General features: G+C 36.3%; 1 protein-coding gene across 1 annotated transcript; it reads left to right on the forward strand.

Moving 5' to 3' along the window:
• The first annotated feature begins 7739 nt into the window (after positions 1–7739).
• LOC134848518 (kallikrein-13-like) lies at positions 7740–9875 on the forward strand. The gene is made up of 3 exons (XM_063866015.1): positions 7740–7918; positions 9024–9227; positions 9561–9875. Exons 1-3 carry the CDS (start codon positions 7776–7778, stop codon positions 9868–9870), a joined length of 657 nt encoding a protein of 218 aa, XP_063722085.1. The 5' UTR covers positions 7740–7775; the 3' UTR covers positions 9871–9875.
• The last annotated feature ends 5926 nt before the right edge of the window (positions 9876–15801 follow it).

Raw genomic sequence — 15801 nt, forward strand, 5'->3', positions numbered from 1 at the left:
ATGTCGTTTCTTGTTCGACGTCTTCATCCAATACCGGTTAGTTTTCGTATTGTTCGGAATATTGGATCTAATCTATTGAGGCGTAGAGACATATCTACTAATTTTTTGTCATATAACTTTTTTATGAAATATTGTATTTGTCTGATTCTAATCTAATTTTGTCTAATGCTAGATTAGTTAAGGTCTGTTTGAGACTTTTGGTTGCACCAGATGAGTTATGTATAGGTTACTGTACTCATAGAGTAATTTCAGATAAAGTACACCGTCTGCTCGTCACGCTATCTTATTTTCGGCCGGATAGATTCGTGCAACTTCTTAGTCTAATACCGATCTTAATATACTCTCATATCTCCTAGTCTCAATAGATCTAGTGTACACCGGTTTACGCGAGTTAGTTCCAGAATGAGAACAACTGTATTCTAAGTTTAATTCAAATTGCTCTGGTGTTGAAACTACAAGTAGTTTCAAGACTTTACAAATAAATAGGTTGTTAGTTTTGTGGAATATGATTGGTTAGTATTTAGGCAGACCATGTAAAAGGCCATAGGCAGGTCAAGAATGTCTAATATTGTCCGCATTCGGTTCTCTTTTTGATTAAAACGATTTGAGATCTAAAAATTTCTAGAATTGCCAGGGAGCTTGAATATAAAAGCAGGAAAGCCATGTTACTGGAAAAAAAAAGGTTACGAATTAAATCCTTAGTTGTGTTTGGCTAGCAGTACGACTTTAGAATTTTTCAAAAATTGGGAGAGTAGGTTAAAACCGTGTGAGTGATTAAAAGTGTGGTTGAGGTTTCAACTGCAATAAATCCTTAATACCTAAAAAAAGACTCTGCGCAGGCCATCGCGACAGATCGCCCAGAACTCTTCGCAGCCCTGGTTACTGTTGCAGTTTCAATAGAATCTTGGTTGCTTTTTGAGACTGATTGATTGTTGTCCCTTTAGCCAGCATTTGTTTCTTGTCCGATTCAGAAATGTGTGGAATTGCGCATTGAACATAATAGGATTGTCGTTAGCTTGAAAAAATTGTGTGATTATCTACTACAGATTTTGCTCCATTAAGCGAGCGATATATTTTCCAAAATTACTAGATGTCGCGCCATGACAATAGTCTGGAGAGAATCTTGCCAACATTATTCTATACTCTTCGGTTTTACAGTGCTGATTTAAATTATCCGGACAAAACGAACAAAACTTGAATTTTCAAACGCGTTTTTCTCAAATTGGGTTAAGATTAGACAAAAAGTGAAGAGAACAAAAGTTGCTTAGAATTTCACCAGAATTAACCCTTCTTAAACTTTGTTGAGCTGCGTAAGAGGCTTCCTGTGATGCAATTTTCGTATAAATTAACAAAGTAGTTCCAGCGTAATTGTTGATTAATTGAAAAAAGCCAAATTGACCCATTTTTGGGGTAAAGTTTTTGTTAAGAATTTCGGAGAAAAATGGCACCATATTCATTCTTAGAAACTTTTGTTCTCTACACTTTTTGTCTAATGTTAACCCAATTTGAGAAAAACGCGTTTGAAAATTCAAGTTATGTTCGTTTTGTCCGGATAATTTAAATTAGCAATGTATTAATAACTTTCTGTTTTTAACACTCGGAGTTCTGTATTAAATAAACCGATGGACTAAATTTGGCCTCTTTCCGCTGTCAAGGATTTATCTTTTGGAGAGAGAGAGAGAGAGAGAGAGAGAGAGAGAGAGCAAGTCAACAGGTATTCAGCCATCACCAGGTATGTTTTCCGGCGTCATCGGGTAAAGTTTTCTACATCGGATAATAATGTGCTTTGCTTGGGAACCAAAATTTTGCTCTGAACGGCGGGAAAGGATTTTTTTTACTACCGACGTCTTTGAGGTCGTTCAGAGCATTTATTGGATGCCTACGAGAATATTGAATTTACTTGGTTATTCAGTTTCTATGTCGCGCCAAACATGGTTTTTAGTTAATCATATGTAGTGCCATATATGTTTCCATGGTATCCATACGTCGCGCCATGCATGGTACCATAGTAACCATACGTCGCGCCATGCATGATACCATAGTAACCATACATTGCAAGCTTCCGTGGTGACATATAAATTATCAACAGCCCTAGTAAAAGTATCAATATTGTCTAATTTGAAGTCCCCCATACTTTAAAAAAATGTGGAATCATACGTCGCGTCATGCATGGAAAATGTGTTATTTTAACATAAAAATACGTCGGCAATTTTTCATGGCTTCCATGGAACCATGCATGGTGCGACGTATGGTTGCACATTTTGGTCAACCCGGGGGACAAACAAAACTGCAGCTTCGAAAATTATGCTATCGAGACTGTTAGAACATCAAAGCAGCGCCTTGAATGTTTCAACTGATTTGTACTTGTTCCTAAATAATTGTGCTAACGCAATTGTTAGTTTTTTTGTGTTTTCAACAGATGTTTTTAAAAAATAAGTTGTAAAGTTTGAGCCGGTAAGATGAAATTTATTTTGAAACTATTTTAATCTAATTTGGTTGGGGTAGAACTTTTAAACATGATAGAAATTTACGCTTAATTAGTCTGCGTTTAGCTTCCAGTACCGTCAATTAACTCTTCGAAGCGCATATTAGTCAATAACACTGTTCAGTTGGCAATTTTTAGCTCTCACATTCTTAACAGGAAACTTTGAAAAAACAATTTAAGTTATTTATTGAAATATGTGATTTGTCTAAGGTTCCGACTTTCGATACGAAAGTAAGGGAATATTTGTGCTCGTGGTGGGTTTTTTTCTTCAGACAAATTTCGACTTTTTAACTAGCCATTTTTGACGGGATTTTTTAATATCATTCGAAAGGTATTGTTGTCCTGAGCTCAAATTTCACTTGTGATCATTTTTGTAGAGTTACGGGGGTTTAAAAGTTACCATTTTGGCCAATTTGGGACAATTAACGCGCGATATAATTCATTTTGTTTTTATTTTTTTAAAGTTATTACTGCTCAAAAGGCAGTCGGAACATTCAGGGCTTTGCCCTGATACGACCAGTCTTGTTGGGTTATAAAGCAAAAAAATTTACCTAGCAATAAAATTCCTCACTGCGAAAGATGGAGCTACATGACTGTACATATCGAGACAAATCCCTGAACGTATCAACTGAAATTTAATTGCTTCGAACTATTTGCTTTTTTGTTCCGACTTTAGAAGATGGGTAGGAATTTTGTATTCGGGTGTTTTTTAGTTTTTTTTCCAAGCAAATTTAAGTATCACAAACATTCATCAGACTGGGTTGAGTGATATATCATATTAAAACCCTTTCAACCGTTATTCGAACCACAATTAATTGTAAGAAAAATTGCAGTTCCGAGAAAAACCGATTTTAAATTTTTGGTTTTTCGTCTTAATTCGACCAAACAATCGAATATAGCTTATTTTAATGGTGGCGTGTCACGGAGCCGAATACCCGGATAGCCGAAAAATAAAATTCGTTCCCGGATAGCCCAAAAATAAGTCCATGTTTTCTCCCCCTTAATTCAATTTGCGGAGGAAACTGTACGGTTGATCCGATCTAGGATTTGCTCGAGGGGATGGGGTGACAAATGTTTTTAAAAAAGTAGGCCAAAAATGCCGTTTTTATCATTTTTTGAAGTGCTCCCCTTTAAACTTATCCGGGAATGCGGCTCCGTGGGTATGCACCATTTTAATGGCTTGAAATCTTACAATAGCTATTTTAAGAGGTAAACACTTAGTTTACTATAGCAACGTTAGTTTCTTTGAAAATTTTAGCGCCTTTTTGGAATCAAAAACTTGTTTTAGTGCTTTTTTGGAATCAAAAACAAAGTTCAAAAAACTGTAAGAAAATTTGAAGTTTTTAATTTTTTTTAATTTTTTTTGATTTTCCAGTCGTTTTTTTAGAGAACTTGTTTTTAAGTTTGTTTATTTTACTATGAATGTCCAGTATGCCGTATCTCTAGTTCAGCTATTTTTATCACACCACGCCGAAAAAAAATTACACTTATATTTAAAACAATTTTTTGTTGTTTTTTAAGCCTATGGTTAGAACATTCTGTGCTACTTGCACAGTAGCCGGCTATCCTCTTGTATATTTTAGTAAATGATGAGAATCCAAAAAAAAAATTTAGCAAACGAGATTTTTTCAGATTTTTTGTTAAGTAATTTTCCCTCAAGCCATATCAAGAACCAGGTGTTGCAATTAATTACGTATCTTATTACGTATTTCAGAATTAAAACTAATTTGCCTTAAATCTGGAAAAATTTTTGTTGCAATTTTTAAACCTTCATAACTTCAAAAAATTGAAAGCAGAGGATTATGATTTTTCGAATTTGAGCTCAATGCGTTGATACGTTTCAGATGTGGTTTAAAAACGCTGCTCAAAAAAGACTGGTTAAAAGTTAATCTCGGAGTGAAGAAAATCCCTCACGAGTCTAAATATTCTGTGACTTTCTTCAAAAATCGAAACAACAAGTGTTTCAACAAAATATGCTTGTTGATCAGAAAGTGCACCATTTGGCAAATTTATGCACTATTTGAAAAACTAGAGGATGCTTTGGCTTGTACCGTTTCACTATTTAAAATGATGTATAAGAGTATACTTGGGCTAACTATAAAACAAACTGAGGGCCTGCTTCAAAGTGCTCTATATAGTAGCGACTAGGCGTGCTCAATATTTTGCACTTGCACTATACAGACATGCCAATTATATATCTTTAGGAGGCAACACGTGGATTTTTTGTCTAGCTTTGGGCTAGATTCGTTGACCTTTGACCGGGCAACAACTGTGTTTGTAAGATATAAAAATTTATTAACTAAGTTAAAGCATTGATGGCTTGTCCTAATATGAGTGTGGTTGCTTTTCTCAGCCTGTTGCGCTTAACCTTTCCTTTCTTCGAGTATTACAGAGACACTCAATTTCGGAAAGAAACCAGAACTGCCTTTTTCGACGCGGACTTAAGAGCTACCTTTTTCAAAGCGAACTTGATTTGCAACGCGTGTAATGGGTACTTGATAGGCGACGATATGGCTTGTTTGACGTTCAAAACCAACGAATGTGGACTGAATAGGGATCGAATGAGTTTGGTGTGGCAGAGTAGCTACTACATGGCCACCGAACACCCAGAGTAAGGCAAATATTAAAAAAGTGCCCTATTTGGAAACCAGGCAGTTTGTTTTCATTTGTCATTTTTGACAGTTCTGATAAAATTAGACAACTAAAATCTCGGAATTTTTTTGGATTAAACCAACTCGGGAATAATGGCGACCAAGAAACATTGGCAGAAGGTAAATAAAAAATTTAGTCAGAAGCAGCTTGGCGTTCATACTACACTGCAGACCAACTAAACAACCAATTTGAGCTCTCCAGATGAAGAGCACAGAAATTTCAAAATGGAGAGGAGCTTGATATATTCATCTGATTTTTAGATAGTTTACTGTTTTTTTCTTTCAGTAAGCCACAGGTCTTTTTCTCAATGTACGCAAACTCCAACAACAAAGCAACTTCAATCGGAGTTCGGAACCCTCTGTTCCTTATCCAGTCTCCCTGTTTCACAGCCGGACTACTCAGCAACCAGACCTCGGAGCTGCAGCAGAGGTCATGTGACCAGAAGCGTCCCTTCTCCTGCGAGTATGCAAAATATGCACGGGACGAATTTAGCGGAAGGATGCAGACTATGCTTTGTCTATTGAAGGTTGTATTTGAAAGATTTAAATAGCTGCGAAAACTTCTATATATTTCAATAGTTTTTGATCGAAATCAAATTTTTAGATAGATGTTTTCAGTTTTTTAGAAGGAATTTTAAATTTTTCTACGTTTTCTGGAAGATATCACCATGATTATATAACCTATCGCACAAAAAACTCAAAATTATCAGGGAAAGACGACGCGTGTTTTACAAACTTAGAAAGAACTCTGAGAAATTAACAGGATCATTCACTCTGCGAAATCTAACTATGATGGTTTTCTCATGAAAAAAAATTATAAGTTTCAAAATACACCATACATGTCCTTAGGACGTATGTGTGACCCCTTTTGAGGAAGGCGTCGCCAAAGTAGGCTGTCCTTACATGTTCGAGTACAAGAACGAACTTACATACCAGAACGTACGCGTCATCAATGGAGAAATCACACCATCAATCGAACACCCGTGGGCAGTCAGACTATCGCTCATCCAGCAGGCTCTTTTACTGTCCCCCAACCCTGTGTTGCAACGTTTCAGAATTTCGATGCCCTTCACTTTTGAACTATTTTAAGACATTCAATTTAGGCTGAAAAAACCTAAAACTTTCTAAAGGCACCATACAGTAATTTTCAGGGAGAGCGCGGGACAAAAAAAAACGCAATTTCTTGGTCAAAACATTCCAAAAACGCGTTTTTGGAAGTATTCGCAGGCAACGCAAAAAAAAAACAGGTATTTAGTGATTTGGGCGAGCGCGCGGAAAATCAATTTGGTCGACCTAAAAAATAGTTTGACAAAACTTTCGAATATTTTTTTGAAAATCCCCCCTTCGAGAAAATCTTAGATCCGCCCCTGATCTCAATGATGTCTGTTTAATCACTTTGTCTTATTGTTTATCGGTTAATGGAAAAATCGGTGCCACTTCAGGTGATTTTTTGAATGAAGAGAAGCCAAAATTGACGTTTTGTGACATTCTTTGGAAAACTTTGACCAAAAATTCGGGTTTTCTTTGAGGCGCGCGCTCCCCCTTTTGAACTAGTTATTATTGGCACCCAAAGCGCCTCTAGGAAACCTTCGAGTCAGTTAACCAAAAATTGATGGCGTAAAATAGTACTAAACTGGGTTCTGGGTGGTCACTGGGCCGAATTTCTGAAGAGAAAAAGGCGCCTTCCCCTCCCTCTCCTAAATCCGCCACTGGATACACAATAAACTCGAAGTATAGTTTTGGTTTGGCGGAATTGGGATAGTAAAGGACCCACAATCAGGCCTAACGGACATAATTCACTATGTAGTGGTATAATCATCAGTCCGACCTATATAGTAACAGCTAAGCATTGTTTCGGCAAGAACATGGAAGGCATCTTACGAGGAACTGTGTTCTATTCAACTCCCACCAGATTCGAAGGCACTTTTTCAGGAAACAATTAATCCAAAAGAAGCTTAAGAAATTCACACGTTTTTCGAACTTATTGAATCTGAAATTTTACTTTTCATTCTACGTACTTCAAATAATTTCCCGATGAACAAGATTGATTTTTCTTATTTGCAGAATGATGCATGTACCAGTTTTTAGACTCCTTGCTTCTTTGTTTTAAAAAATGCAGATATTTGAAGGACGGTTATTTGGGAAAATCAAGAGATTACCGTTACACGTGTTGCAAAGTACAACGGAAATCAAACACTTATATTACCGCTCTTAAAAAAACTGGAAAAGTGACTGTTCCAAGCGGCAAAGTACGGACCTGAAGATGTGAAAATTCTACTAGACTGCGACGCGGCTGTAATCGCTCTTCCTACGCCAATAGGGATTATTTTACTTTTTCCGGCTTTATTTAACCTATGTCAGTTAGTATTAACACATATGAGTCTTGGAGAATATGCAAATAATTAATTAATTGATAAGTACCTGTTGCACATTTAACAACTCAATCGATGCAAATGCTGAACTTCTGAATAAAACTTAGACTGACTCAATCATACTCGAACAAGTAATTTGTATCTACCGTAGTACTTGATAACTTCACATTAATTGCTTACCATAATACGACAAATTTTGTTTTTATCGAGGAGGTGCATACGAGGTAAAAGTAAAAAGGTCTCTTGGCAGTCATTTCAAGATACGCGATGCCGATTAAGTTGCCGGCGACAAACGACGCCCCTCTTGTGGGGCAATGGGCTACTGTGTCTGGCTTCGGGGCCTGGTGCGACCGACAGGTCGACCCCCTCTGCAGTCAGAAAGATACTTTCGGAGGGACCGATCGGGTCAGGTCAGTGTTATTTCTAAATCATCCAACTCAAGGAGCAAACCAGTCTTAACTCCCCATACAATGTGGTTCCTGCGAATCACAGAGGAGCCATCATTAGGCCTTAACATTCCTGTCGAGGATAGTCCATTTCCATTTGTATTATCTCCCTGCAGTCCAGACTGCCTTATTTTGTTGAGCGAAGCTCTTTATTTGCGACTCAAGGCAGTTTTTTTTTGCGTGTAGAACTTTCACGTGGTACCACTATTGCAGCCGAAATTGGTCAGGCTATCGTAAACCTGAAGCTAGAGGTCAAGTGAGAGCTCGTCCTCGCACACTATCATTGCCATGGCATGGGATCGAATACACGATCTGACGATTTCAGAGTGAACGCTTCGTAGCACTATGCTATGTGCCTCTTAATTCGAAGATATTCGAAAGCTGTTCGTATGGCAGTTTGCACGGAAGAAATTTTGTAGAAATTTGCTCATTTGTTAATGCTGACGGTTTTTTGCAGTCTAGAACATCTAAAAGTACTTTAAATAGACTTTCGTAAATTCCCTTTCACCGAAAAACAGGTAACTGGGCATGAACCCAAGAATTTTATACACATAAGAGTCTGCGGTTTAGATTATGATTTTAAAAATGAGTGTTTTTTTCAGCCCCATCCTATGAGGTTTAAATTAAACGTTTTTTAGCCAAATTTTCGTTTTGTAGGCTACTGGATGATTTAAAAAGAACCAAACAATATGTCTTATGCGAGGTCAAGATGTCGAATTTCTCAACTTTTTCTTTCCTTAATCCAAGCATAATCGGTTTTACGAATCTTAATTAAAACTGGAGTCACAGCAACATAAGTAGACTTTCGAGTTATTTCAATTTTTATTTTAATTTATTTTTATTTCAATCGAGTTATTTCAGTTTTTGTAGTTTTTCTACAGAATATGGTTGGAACATTATGTGCTACTTGCACAGTAACCGGCTATGCTTGTTATTATCAAGAGTTTGTGAATGAAGTGATTTTTATGTTTAGTGTTTTTTCAGCAAAGTCTTAAATTTGTTCAATCTCAAACTTGATTATCCGCGGTTTGACTTTCCCGCTAAGTTTTGGCAAAAATCTTGTTAACAGATCAGTATATGTCACTATCCAGACATGTATGGTGTCTGTGCATAAAAGTGCGCCGGAGATCTCCAAGTGCTACCCCAATGGCTACGTGTGTGCGGGAGGGGAACAGGTAGACGCAGGCGTCCATGCAAAGAACCTCACCAATCAACTCCTTCCATACGATGCATGTTCGGGGGACTCAGGAGGTCCTCTAGAATGCTTCAACGAGTAAGTTAAATCATGGATCTAGATAACTACCCCCCTCCCATATGGTACCCCATGTGGTACCCAACAATTTCTACCCCTACCTGAAAAGGACTAACTTAATGAATTAAGGAATAAGCATTTAGTAACTTTGCACGAGAATTCCCATTTGCAATCAGGGAATAGCTTGACAAAGTTCTAAATTACAAACAAACAAAAAATCTAGCTATATAGACCGTATGACTCAAGGGCGCGGGGTGAACATTGTGAACAAAAGCAGCGCCATTAAAAACTCACAAGTCTTTACAGACGGGAAAGAAGGAAAACTTATCAAATGTTTCTCCTTTGTATTTTAAGAATAGGCGAGCGATATCTCTGTGGGATTGTTGCTTTCGGCAGCGGACCCCCCAACTGCGGTTCCAACCAGGGTGCTTACACACGAGTCGCCCACCCAACCCTACTCGCTTTCCTGTCCCAGGCACCAGACATCAGAGACACAGTGAAGACCGACTGGATCACAGACCCACAGAATTTCCAGGCACCCAATCGATCAGACGAGACAAAGCAGAACATCGCATGCAATCACGAATTGATTCACTACCATGAAAGAATGATTTTAATGGCGTTGTATAATTTGATAAACGGCTATTTATATTTCAATATTTGATGAAATATTACAATGCAAAAACAATCATGGTTTTCAAAAGTGGCTGATAGCAGTCACTGTCAGTGAACCCAGCAGTTAAGGCCGAGATTATTTCTTTTTCAGAAAAAGACTTAAAATTTCCAGCTCATTGTTCCAACTTCCAGCTCATTTTTCTAAAATTGGCATTTCAATTTTTTCCCCAAAAGGAGTTCAATTTAGGTTTTCCAATAACAAAAAAGCGAGTAAAACGAAAAATTGAGAATAACTTTGACAAGCCTCGCGCGACTTGCGAAATAACGCAATTTTAGCATGACAAATTAGCCGAGAAAATGAGACGAAGCCGCCTGTGTCACAAAAGTCCTGCCTCAAAAAAGACGCGCAAGAAACTTGAGATCAACCGTACCGTCCCCTCCCCCCAATTGAGGGGGGGGGGGGGATAAAACACCGTTCTTTTTTAAACTAACTTCGAGGGCAAAAAATGATAAAATAGCTATTCGGTATTAAGAAACTCTCCAGCAGTATACTCAGCGTGCTTGTTTGAAATGAAGGCTCTTTTCCAGTTCCATCTTTCAAAATACCGAGTTTTATGTTTGTTTTACGTGTTATTACGGCTGAATGTTACGCTGTAAAGTATGAAGAACAAATCTGTTCACAGTTGTCGATTTGTTCACCACGCCAAATTTCATTGCATTATGGCAATGTTAAAAAAGCTTTTCAAATTTCAATTTGAAAGAGGGGAACTGGAAAAGAGCCGAAATGAATATTTTATGCGGAATTGATTTTTTAAAATAAATCCATGCTTGAGGATGCCACTTAGCGCGGGGGGCATTGTACGGTTGATTCATAACTCATAATCAATCAAAGCATTATGAAGCGTCACTATGCCCATAAATACAGCTCAAATAAACAAAAAAAAGTGTAGTTATAGCAAATCGTGTAGGACAAATTGTTAATATTTTTAAAATTTTACATTTTAATTAAATTTTATAGTTCTCAAAATAAAACTATAAAAAAGATTGTAACTCAATTATTTCTACCATTGCGAATTAGAAATGGTATAAGGAATATTTAAAAACTGTTGAAGCTTAAAAGACTGCTGAACACAAAAAAATTACAGGCGATAGCCCTAAAAAAGAGAAAGTTTCTAGTTCGCAAAAATAGGTCCCGAACTTTGGTCGTCTGAAACATGCGTGTTACCTTTCCGCCAGATGCACTGACTGGTTGATTGAAATTTAAGATTTTAACAAAGCTATTTCAATTGAAGATCTTCAAGTGAGAAAAAGTCGAGAACCAAGTTAGAAGACACTTTGTTATTCAGTTTTTTTTCCGGATTCTATTCAATTGTGGTGCAGAAACACGTGCCCAGAAACACACAAATATGACTGCAAAAATTGCTACATTTTTCTACATTTTTTTCATTGTGTGTTTCTAATGAAAAAAAATAATTGAAAATAAATCAAAAATAGGCTTGATCAACACGGTAGGGCAACAATCCGTAACAGGCTACAATTCGTAACAGGCGGTAATTCGTAACGAGCGACAATTCGTAACCGGCGACAATTCGTAACAAGCGACAATTTGTAACAAGCGACAATTCGTAACAAAGCATTGGCAAGTAAAAGACGCTTACTCCGCTTCGCTCCGCTTACATCCGGCACGAGAGCAATACTGCGCGTAAATCAGAGTTCCCCGCTTCATCTACTATTACGAAATGTCGCTTGTTATTAATTGTCTCCTGTTACGAATTGTCTCCTCACGGATCAACCCGTCGTCATATTTAATTCACCAAAGATCATTTGACAAACTCAAATCACTCTAAAAGACCAACTGCAAAAACCGCGAAAAATATGATTCGGTTTTTGATTTTTTTTACAATCGGACAAAGTCATGATTTTCAGGCAATTGATTATTACAAAGCTGATAATGAAAATTCAAAAAACTCATTACCTAAAATTCGTCTTTGAAATCATCTTTTTATCCGTTAAGAATAAACTAATAAGCAATAAGCTGCCAAATCTTTTTCAGAGGAAAAAACTTAAGTTCGCAAAGATCTTTTCTTAAGTTTTGACTATACACATGAAAAAACAAATGCCTTTACCGGATTCGAATACTCAAGAGTTTTGATGTCCCAGTGGAGTTAGAGCTTTGACGTCCCACTGCCTCAAATGTGGAGAACAATAGCCTAATAGCCTAAATGTTGTAATGAACGTTTTAAGTTGTTTCAGAGATGACCAACGGAACCAGATTCAAATCGAAATAGATTAGCTAAGAACGAAACTGTTTCTTCCGTTTACTGCACGAAACGCTAGTCAAAATCGATTGCTTCTACCGAATAAACATGAGTTTACTGCAGAAACTTTCAATGATAGATTTCAACGATGATGAATCTGTACAATCCCTCCTCGAAGTACTAATCAAACAAAATTATTCCCAGCAGGATAAAATACTGGAATAAAGAGGAGAAAATGACAAGCTATTAAAAGACGATTACGAACTGGAAAAAAGAATTACAAAAGTGGAAAGGTATTCGTTCTTTATGTGTTCATGGACTTGTCATGGAGTGTCAGACTATGGTGAGTACCCAGTGAAATCAATCATGAGGAGACTAAAAGGTCAGTACAAAATTTAATTGAGCCACAAGAAATTGCCGCGGGCCGTTTTCTACCCGGAAAAAGGTAGAAATCGACCGATTATTGCAAAGTTTTGACCAATCATCAACGAGAAGCTGTTTGGAACAAAATTTGCATTTTGGGACGAAATGACAAGTGATGAAGTTCAAGACAAAGCTTGCAGAATACTAGGGATAAAATGAACTATTATAGACTACAAAAACATCCGCTCACCTCAACTCATCAAAATTGAGTGCAGATTAAAAACCTATTTCTGACTCCAAATGGAAATAATTGATAATCGAAAGGAGGTCGATTGTTTGAAGACAAACAATGCTAGCTTGCAAATAGCAAGTCAAACTTCATCCGCAGCCCGAATAAGTAATTGTTCGTGCCTGGTAAAATCAAATGAATTGTGGCTGATTATTTTCTATTGTTGTTTCAAACTCCCAACATGGCATACAAGAGCCGAAACTGTATAAATTTTGTTGCCTCATAGAAAACCTTATCAAACGAAATCCTCCGCCTGTTTCTATTGTTTTCTAATGAGGATGAGCGTCCACATAAAAAAAACAATAAGAATCATAAAGAACTTTTGGTTTGAAAAAACAAACATAACTTTTTCTTTGTCAAAATTGATGTTTTTAAAGGTTTCTAATATGATAAGAGGAGTGTGATATACTTTTTTTGGAGATTAAATTTTGCTCAACCATTATGACCAATTAAAAAGGTTTGTTGCATCACTAGAACAGCAGCCACTACTCCATGTCCTAAGTGACTACTCAATATCAAAAAATGAAGAAACAAGTCGACTTCCTACAAATATTACCAGTATTGATCCATTTGTAATTTTTAACATTCTGACCGTAGCTACCTTGAAAACATCTTCAAGCAATCATTATGCTTTTCTGGCATTTTTGCATTTCTTCGTGACAACAGTACTTGTATTTTTAGAGCGACAAACTTGAAGTTCGTAGCAAGAAGAAACTGCTTAAACCTTCTATTTATTCTTGATCAATTTTAAAAGTGGTCTGCGGAAATGTTGATGACATGATGACGAATTTGACTAAAACATGTTTGGAGGTTTGTAACCGGTTTTCTCTAATCCATACTTTCACACAACAGAATCACAAAGCCAGGGTTACCACTATTATCATTGAAATAAGTTAAAAAAGAGATCATATACTGGTCAAAAAGGTTTAAAACTTTTCACAGGAGAACGTTGATAACATCTGTAAAAACATTTAATTTGAAAAAAAGAACTGTTAAGAAAAACTACGATAGAATTTGGAATTGTGGCTATATTTTAAGTGAATGTTTCGAGTCTCCAATAATATCTGCGCAAAGCAAAAAGCATCTCAGAAACTGATGGAACCCAAACCAGATCACTAAATATCGTTTTGTGACCATATAGAAACACCGTAGCGAATCCATACTCCCAGCATGTTCTACTATAGAGCAATTGGAGAAACTGACTTCAAGTTTTGTAATTTTTAAATCAGATAGACATGAAGTCAACAAAAACATTGTTTCAATCACATCAGAAACAAAAAATCATCTGGCCTGGATTTATTAAAAAAGATGATGATTAAGTTATGTGCACCGTCTGCTGTTTTCTTGGCTGATGTATTCAATGAATTTATTGCCAAACAATTTTTTTTTCATGATTTCGTAAAATTAAAATAAATTTTGCTATTTTTGAAGATGGAGGCAGCGAAAACCTCAGAAATTTTTTGACCTAATAACCTACTTAGCTTAAAGCAAAACTTTCCAGAAACTAATCCAAAAAAAAATTTCATCATAAAGAGCATAATACTCGAAAACTACAGCAGTTTGTCATCCGTGAAAAGCATTCATGTCCCATGCATTTTTACGCGTTACTGAGTTTATGCAAAAAGCAAAAAAAAACAGGTTTGGCACTTTATAGAAATACGGAAATCATTGATACATTTAATCATTCAGTTCTTATAGAAAAATTGAGCACTTGTGGTATTCGAGGAAAGTCAACAAGTTGATATCAAATTGATTAACAAATAGAAAATTTAATTGTGAAAATGTAATGGTCACTTCCTCCATGTGAACAAGAAGTCGCGTCTGGGGTGCTACCACGCTGTTCTTGGTTCTGAATTAATATCAATGGTTTTGAATTTTGTTGCGAAAACTGATTTTTTTTTGCTGACGACAGTGCTTTTTTGCCTATCTTCAGACTACAAAATTAAACAAAGATTTTGAAAATGGGTTGAAGAAGACCGATGACTGGTGCGTGCGAAACACAATGTGGATCAGCTCCAAAAAAAATTAGAATTTTACAGCGTGGCGTACTTTGTATCGATGTAGAATTTTCTCTAGCAGGTGAAAAAGTCATTTTACTAAATTTCCAGAAATTTGGTGTTTAAAATTGACAATATACTACAACAGACAGCTTACGTGCATACCGTGTGCAAAAACTCAGCCATATTCAAAGGATTTATAAATAAGATAAGGGTATTCTAAGAACATTTAGTTCAAACGTAAGAAGTTATTCAGCTCGAAATTGACACAGCTCATGAAATCTATCTTTCCCAAATTTTTATAGAAACAATTTTTCAATATTTAAAACGTTCACCAGTTGATTATTTATATGTCAGCAGTATCAGTAGTCGGAGAAAGGCTCGATTTTTTTTCAAATGGTATCAATTCTCTTATCGTTGTAAGACAACAGTTATGGGAAATTCTCTTTCATGCAACACAGTGAAAAACTTCATTTTCTTGATATCAAATAAATTTTTACCTCACGAAATTGAAATGTTCTCAGATGACCAAATTTCAAGATTTTTTATCTGCTCAAAAACAGTTACATTGTAGATAAATAATTTTCAGCTGATTCATATGTTTTTCTGACTTAGTCGATATTAAATGAGAAATAATCCCGGAGTGGCGCTATTTGTCCGGCTAAATAACCTGTTCTAGCTATCCAGACGCAGTGAATGATTATGCGGTAATGTATTTTTACACTGTATCGATGAACTGAATATTCAATATTGAGAATGCGACACTGAATTTGGGCTGATTATAAATCGAGCTATCAAAATGGGTAAAAGGTTTTGCAAGGCAACATGTTAATTTGAAAAAATAAATCCGGTTTAATAGCGCTTGCTAAGCGTAATCAAAAATAGAGATCTACTTAACAATCGCGCTACCTTTGGTATCTACTAAAGAATTGTCACCCCTGTAAGTAAAAGCATTTAAATAGCACTATAGCTTTATATTTTAAATTCAAGTTTTGCTGCTATCTGATGGGTCAAAAATTCGCCAATTTAATCTTCTTAACAATTGCCATCTTTTTTTGAAAGGTGGCAATTGT

The sequence above is a fragment of the Symsagittifera roscoffensis genome, chromosome 6, assembly GCF_963678635.1.
Source record: "Symsagittifera roscoffensis chromosome 6, txSymRosc1.1, whole genome shotgun sequence".
NCBI classification, from domain to species: Eukaryota; Metazoa; Xenacoelomorpha; order Acoela; family Convolutidae; genus Symsagittifera; species Symsagittifera roscoffensis.

What these genes read in the sequence shown, in the direction of transcription:
- LOC134848518 (XM_063866015.1), top strand. Translation starts at nt 7,776, where the DNA reads ATGCCGATTAAGTTGCCGGCGACAAACGACGCCCCTCTTGTGGGGCAA. An exon ending in GGAGGGACCGATCGGGTCAG is followed by an intron (nt 7,919 to 9,023) that starts GTCAGTGTTATT and finishes TCTTGTTAACAG; the next exon opens with ATCAGTATATGTCACTATCC. An exon ending in CCTCTAGAATGCTTCAACGA is followed by an intron (nt 9,228 to 9,560) that starts GTAAGTTAAATC and finishes TTGTATTTTAAG; the next exon opens with AATAGGCGAGCGATATCTCT.